At 49.7% G+C, this 7,337-nt stretch overlaps 2 protein-coding genes across 2 annotated transcripts; both read right to left on the reverse strand.

The window, feature by feature from the left end:
• Positions 1-601: 601 nt before the first annotated feature.
• Positions 602-2,613, reverse strand: LACBIDRAFT_296061 (uncharacterized protein; the record flags this gene model as incomplete). Its single annotated transcript, XM_001890679.1, has 4 exons — positions 602-650; positions 801-851; positions 1,249-1,841; positions 1,906-2,613. 4 exons carry the CDS (start codon positions 2,611-2,613, stop codon positions 602-604), a joined length of 1,401 nt encoding a protein of 466 aa, XP_001890714.1.
• A 1,429-nt stretch (positions 2,614-4,042) lies between these two features.
• Positions 4,043-5,841, reverse strand: LACBIDRAFT_335787 (uncharacterized protein; the record flags this gene model as incomplete). The annotated part of the gene is made up of 9 exons (XM_001890680.1): positions 4,043-4,046; positions 4,169-4,356; positions 4,591-4,639; positions 4,783-4,802; positions 4,841-4,931; positions 4,985-5,032; positions 5,309-5,378; positions 5,651-5,665; positions 5,787-5,841. 9 exons carry the CDS (start codon positions 5,839-5,841, stop codon positions 4,043-4,045), a joined length of 540 nt encoding a protein of 179 aa, XP_001890715.1.
• Between the last annotated feature and the right edge of the window lie 1,496 nt (positions 5,842-7,337).

The following is a 7,337-nucleotide window of genomic DNA, read 5'->3' on the forward strand; positions in this document are numbered from 1 at the left end:
ATGTCGTTGTTCATGTAATGTTGTTTGATGATGATGATGATGATGAGAAACTTGGAGATGAATTTCACATTCGTCAGTGCAACTGTGGACAAGGAAAACTTGAAAGGCTTGTGAGTGTTTCAAGTTCTGGTGAAACTTCGTTCTTGATCATGAGCAGCCGTTTGAACTTTGGGTTTAGGCGCAGTATTACTACTACTAAGTTTTGTGGAGCAAAGACGAAGGAAATTAAACGCGTGTGAGAGGTACCTGGAGGCGATTCAGAATTCAGATACGTACCTCAGCTCTCGTCAGGTGTACACATCTGCGCCTGTATCCTATCGCCAGAACGCACCGTGACTCCTTCAGGTACTTACCCCTCCCCATACATAGGCTAAACATAGACCCGGCGCGGATTCCAGGACGCTGACGTGTCTCGGAAGAGGCCTAGGGTTATCATGGTCATCTGTCGTCCGTACGTACGTGGTCATGGGAGACTGACAGAAGATTTAAATTTTTTTGCTGTCTTTACATTAGTAATGTTCATGGGAAGTTGAAGCTGTATTCGTCAGGAGAGGAACACGGAGCGAACCTTTACGCATCTTAGTAACATTTATTCTGTGAGTTACGTCCCAATCGGCCAGATGATAAATGAGAGACTGACGATTTCTCGTCTATGCATAATGGTCATGCAAATTCGTCATTATGAAAAATCACAAACTTGGGTATTTTCCGAGTCATCTTCTCATATGAGGACGCATATCCGCGCTGAACAGAACGAACATTTACTCATCTATATAACATTGATTCTTTTTTTCACGTACGAAGGTATGTATGCACGTATGTACCAAGACAATAATAATATCGGGAATCCACTGTAAGCTAGGTATCAGTACCAGTATCGAGGAAGAGGGAGGGGAATAAACAGATTAGGGATTAAAACGTTTTTTTGTGGCACAACTCCAATCGACCAAAAAAAAAAGCGACAAGGACGAAGAAAGGGAGGAGGATTAAAGAAAGTACAGGTTAGCCATATCACCAGCCCAAAAAAAAGAGCACGCATATCATACAAAAGCAGTTCAAAGCACCACCCCCCTCGCAGACCGCTCCCCACCCAAAAGCCTCCTCAACGCACCAACCAACACCCCCCCTCCCCCATTGTTGCCTCCATTCCTACCCCTCATCCGCCCTCTCTCCTCCTCATCACCCTCAGCATCAGCATCAACCTCCGCCGGCTCCCCCAACCCCTCCACACTAGCAAAAGAAACATACCCCTCAATCTTACGACACCTCGCACTAGCCTTACGTGCGTTGAACTGCGGTGATCCCCCTACGCTTCCTGCCTGTCCTTGAGGGGGGGAAGGAGAATACCCGTAAGGAGGAAGGGAATGGAGTGAGGATGATGAGGAGGTCGAACACGTATCATCCCCTTCCCCACGAGAGACAGGAACGGGAACGGGGGCGTGTGTTGGTCTGCGGGGTGTGAGCCTCGTTTTGACGGGGTACGGCGACGGGTGATATTCCTGTTCTTGGAATTGGAAGGAGCTGGAGAAGGGTGGGGTAGGTGGTGGTGTTAACAGTCTCGCGTCTTCGTCCCGTTCGCGTTCGCGGGATTGAGAGTATTTGCTTCGGTGTGATGGGGTGGTGACTTGTTGGTGGTGGGGACGAGGAGGTGTAGGTGCAGTGGCGTTCCGCCTCGATGACGCCGTAGTCGAAGGAGGAGCATGAACGGGGTGAGGGTCCGTCTTACTTCTGTTCCTCGTAACGTTCACACGTGTTTCGAATTGGACATGTTCTCGAGTTTGGTTGGGGATGTTTGAAGAGGAGGACCCGGAGGAGGTTGAGTGTGGTGGTGTCGACACCAACTGTGTGCATCACCATACTATCAGAAAACGAAGATAACAAGGGAAAGAAAAAGAGAGAACGTACAGAAGGACTATCATATTCCCTCTCCCTCCAAGGCCACCCATCAACTTCATCGCGAACTTCATTACTCCTCCTCCTCCTTTCTCTTTCCCTCTCCCCCTTCGTCGTCTGGACACTCTGATCAGAAACGACGCGACCAGCAGAACAAAGCACCCTCTCCAACCTTGCCCTCAACACCTGCTCATGCGGCGTCATCCCCATCGGCTCACCAGGACGAGGGGAGGGGACAAGTACAGCCGGAGGCCGATGTTTCCCCTCGCGCGGTCTACCAGGTTGCGATATAGACGCTTGGCGGGACATCCCGTGTCCGTGTGAAGGGAGGAGTGGGGAAGGGTGCGAGGAGCGATTACGTCTTCCTGAGGAAGGTGAAGGAGATGGACTGCGCGGTTGTGCGCCACGCTGCTGGTGTTCAGGGGAACCGTAGTAATGCGACAGGGTATGATTGAATGTGTGGCGTGAGGGAGAAGGGGAGGGTACACGTGGTGCGTTCATCGCTGTGCGGAAGAGGTACGTTCCACGGGCGGCGTAGTTGTCTTCCCCACCCTGGGGGTGTGGGCTAACGTTGACTGAATGTCTCCTCCTATGCGTCGGGAGACGTTCCTGCTCGTCTCGTTTGAGGGTGTCCCTTAAAAGACGTTCAGAGCGGGAAGGGGGACGGTGGTGTGGTGTTGTTGGTGAGGGCGGTTGGGTGAGTGAGGTGGTGGTGGCCATGTCGAGGTGGGATGCGAGTGGTGTTAGTGGGTGTATAAGTCGTAAATTTGAAGGACGCGTTGGTGTTGGTGTTGGTGAGCGAGGTAGCACAGCGTATGATGGTATGGGGCTGAGTAGACCAAGGGACTGTGTATGTCGGTGCAGCCTCGCGTCTATGGAGTCGAGTGAGCAACAACAAAGCTTTTGTGTTGAAAGAGAGCTCACTTTTCTTGGGGGAAGAAGAGGAGGAAACAGCCTCGGCGTGGCCTGGGTTATTATTCAGATTGGACGGGGGACAGGTCCGATTGGGTGCGTGTCCAGGCATGCTTTTGCGGAAGAGATATGCTACGATCCAGAGATATGACAGCTACCCTCGAATAAGGCAACACCACCTGATGACCCAAATCTAAGCTGGCTCGCAGCTCGCTTGGGTATGCACACGAGGCGACAAACAACGGAGCCAATGATCGCTCTGCCCCCCCTTTTTCCTTGTTTAGCTACCAACAAGAAAAGAAGAAAGTGGGCACTGGGCAGCGGAATGCTTGTTGTCGGCTGGTGGTGGTAGAAAGGAATGGAATGAATGTAGTGATGAGTGGTGAAACGAAAGGAAAATGATACGACCGTGCGATTTGTCTCGCCAACAACGCGGGTCGCACCCTAATAACCTATTTTAGGTATCACCCCAGAAATTATGAATGAACGCCGGTCCTTGGCCGTTGTCATCCCCCTACTTTTTTGTCAAACACAAGCAGTCAACGTGAAATTTCATCTCCTTTGCAAAACAGGGTTACTAAGTAATCTCTTGATTCCCGTGTCACTCGGAACCGGGTGAACGCGACCAAGAAAAAAAAAAGGTATTCGGTGTTCCGCCTTTTCCTTAGGCTACAGTAAATCAACGACCCCCTTGGGCTGGGCTGGGCTGTGCTGCCGACGCCGCCATCACAGAAACCCTCCGGCCGCCCGGTGTCTGTTTAGCTTTTAGCACTCCCGGCCCTGCGACTCCGAGTGAAGCGTAAGCGTAACGCGTAACTAACCCCGTCCCGAGTTCACGCCAGACCGCGGGTCGAGGTTACCTGGTTCTCGACTTCCAGCGACTTCCCCCCGACTCAACGTCTATCCCCGCTTTCGTCAGGGTTGCCTTGAACGACCCTGACGCAGTGCGGAGATTTTTTGGCTATCGACGATGGGGGACGGACGAGCTCGACCAGGGTGGCCTTTGTGTCTTCTTTTCGGATGGTCGGGAGGGTTGGAGGTTGGAGATGACGATGGATTGCCAGTGAAGATAAAGGATAGAGTCAGACTACGTTCAACAATTCCACCCTCGAGGGATCCCAGGCGTGAAGGATGGAGCGCTCTGAGAGTCCGCCCTCATTCCATATTCACCAAAAACAATACGCAGCGGCACCGCATCTTTGTATGTATATTCCACGTTCCCGTCGATCTCAAACCTTCACCTATATCACTGATAGTAATATCAACTTTACCGCGCAGTTTACGTGCAACTCAACTCAATGCAATGCGCGGTGTTAACGTTTTTGCTAAACTCAATACGCGGCCTCTATAGCAAAACACGCACCGCTCGAGCTTGAGCGCCGGGGTAGCGAATCGGCTCTTTAGAATTGTGATTTCGTTGTAATTGAGGTAAGTAGTGATGATAAAGATTGCCAGTGTCGACGGTTCATGAACTTCCTCCAGCGAAAATTCTCCAATCGATAGATGATCAAGCGGTGTATCAACGACGCGTTTGCTTTTTTGGATGCCTTTCTTCGAATGAAACGGCGCACTTGACATAAGTATATGCGCTCTTTGAAATCACGTACAAAGATCATTCGAGTCGACGCGCATTGGACGCACATTTGAATTCAATACCCTACCGCTCAACCACTGTCAGCGCTCAGCGCTCAACGCTCAAGATTATTGTGATGCTCAACATACAACTTCAAGTTCGCAAATCCGATCACACTTCTTCCTTCTTCGTCCGTCCAGAAATAAACACACCCCTCCCACGAAAACTTTAAGGGTGGCCAGCGGACCGGACGCAGATCGTCTTGGTGATCGATATCTCATGGCTGCAGTACGTTCATTTGCCAGTGCCCGGCATATAACCACTCTATTTCCCAAACATACGATCCCAAGAACTGAGAGGATGAATGATGGAAAACATACCATGTATGTGCACACGTGACTCACTCCCGAAATCGGGGACAATGCTGTTCGAACTCTCACACAAACCCTTCTCATTACTCACACAATGACGTCGGCGCAAGTTGGCGACGTTAACGTTGACGTCGTCGAGGTGGAGCCGAATACTCTTCTTCGAACTTTCGTACTCGGGTGAGCTTGAGTCGTTGGGTTGGGTTGATCAGTTGGAGGTAAGTACGTACGTACGTACATATGTCCTGATGCGCGCCAAACACTCATCATGAGATCAAGTACGCCGCTGCCCCCGTCGAATATTCCTTCTGAAGATCATTTAAACAAGTAAACACTCGGAACTTGAAGCACCCCCAAAATCCATTGATAACACTTCAGCTTTTTGAGAAGAACGGCCCTGATTTCCTGAAAAACAAGAAATTGAACTTGTTACCCCTGTACTGCCAATTTGAATGCCCATCCATCCCGGAGGAACTTCAAGGATCTACGTAAGTAGAAAATCAAGACGACCCTGCACGCATTGTAAAGATCAAGACAATCCCTGGGTGATACTGTGGCTTACTGTGGGCGATCAGCAAGCTCGTTGCGCACCGCGTACAAGAGTACGCAATCCTTCAGGTTGTTTCTTACAACTGTGAATATGTAATGACCGACGGTATGAAATGGCACATCATTATAGGAAGCTAACACTTTCAAAAAAAAAAACATCCAACGGTTCAAAACCACGATGGGAAACGTCCATGTGGTCAAGGTGATTTGAACGGAAGTAATGAATTCGAAGACAAGAAGAAACATCCCTGAACACTTTATTTTTTTTTCGACCCTCGGAAAAAAACGGTCGATCAAGACAATCCCTGGGTGATACCGTGGGCGATCAGAAAGTTCGTGAGCACCACATACTTACAAGCGTACGCTCTGTCTGGCAACAATCCAGATTTTTTCTTACAGCTATGAAATATTTAACAAATGGCACATAGGAAGCTGACACTTACAAGAAAAACAAAACATCCAACGATTCAAATACATGAGGGGAAACGTACATCTGGTCAAGGTGATTTGAACGGAAGTAACGGATTTGAAGACAAGAAGATACATCCCTGAACTCTTTATTTTTTTTTGACCCTCGGAAAAACGGTCCTGACATTCAAGACAACCCTAGGGTGCGCATCACACAAAGGTACGGCTCCACTATTTATACGCCTACCTACAACCACTCAATTACCCGCCACTGGGCCGGGGCCGATGATAGAACGGATCCTATGATGCAATCACCGACTTGAATCCCGCTTTCAAGCTTTCATTGGGGCAGAGCATATGTGACCTTGGAATCGGTGCACACTGCACATGCGCATGCATCGTCTGATGATCTTGTCAATTGAAGGTATGTGTACATTGCACAGGGAGGGTAATTGACATTCATTCATACAGATGCGCGCGATGCGGAAGCGATGAACCAACGCCGTTAACGCGTCCGTCGAATATTCCTGACCGCCGGAGGGAAGGGGGGGCTGAACAGCGGCGTTCAAATTATGGGATGAACCCAAACGCTCTGGAGTCGATCTCGACTCTCGGGCTCGCATTACGATCGAACTAGCCACGCGTGGACGATGAGGTTCATCACCTGTACTTGGGACCAGGTTCGACTCGCTGGATATCAAGATCTGATAGAACTCGACCCGGGGGGTCGATTTAAAATTAAGTGGATCTGAGGAAGAAAATCACCTCGAACCCCTCTTGCTATTTATACATCACGCTCACCCCCATCAACACAGACGCTACTGACAAAAAAGTCACCGAATAATCCAGTTAAATTTATCCTGAGGATAATGCACACTGGTGGCTTATCACGGGTGCTCGAAAATTCCTGACGCCACTCACGTTCAATTATCCACGCGCCGTCCTCGTCACTGGGAGCGTGAGGTATTTTGGCTGGGAACGAGAAACGCGTTTATCGATAACGAACTCCACTGCACTGCGCTTGCCAAATGCTGTTCAACGCAATTGGTATGTCTTCTAAGTTATCAGTCTTCGTACTTGCTCCCTAGTCTTTCACATTTTAGCACTGTTCAAGTGGGACGAGAGGGGTTTTTGCTAGCACAATAGGGTCTTGAGCGATTTTTGCGCTGGTCACCCACTTGGAATTTGGAGGCGTCGGACCGCGTGGCGGAGGGTAAGTCGTCACGTACATTTTTATCAAGAGTATGCCCCGGGGCTTGAATAATCACTTGACGTCTGCATCAATTACTTTCAGTCTCTTCTAGCGAAGCCTACGGCCACGGCAGAACACCTGACGAGTCGCCTCGCGCGGAGCAAGCGTGACGGCCTATACCACACCATCCGTCGACACCGTAGCCACATGACGACATGCCTTCATCATGCAGCCCAGTGGCAGAGCATCTATGCATCAAGATTTACCGCCTTCAAATCACATCACTCCCCCAAGCTCCGAGTGTAGAATAAGCTTTTGGCTATCCAGTAAAACATGATCGTAATTATAGATCGGTACGTCAGAGCCATCCTGTTGGCCCCTCTGGATTTTTCATATCGGTGATCAGGCCATTCATTTATGAGGGAGACCAACCGAAACATAA

Source organism: Laccaria bicolor, genomic scaffold, assembly GCF_000143565.1.
Source record: "Laccaria bicolor S238N-H82 LACBIscaffold_149 genomic scaffold, whole genome shotgun sequence".
Lineage (NCBI taxonomy): Eukaryota > Fungi > Basidiomycota > Agaricomycetes > Agaricales > Hydnangiaceae > Laccaria > Laccaria bicolor.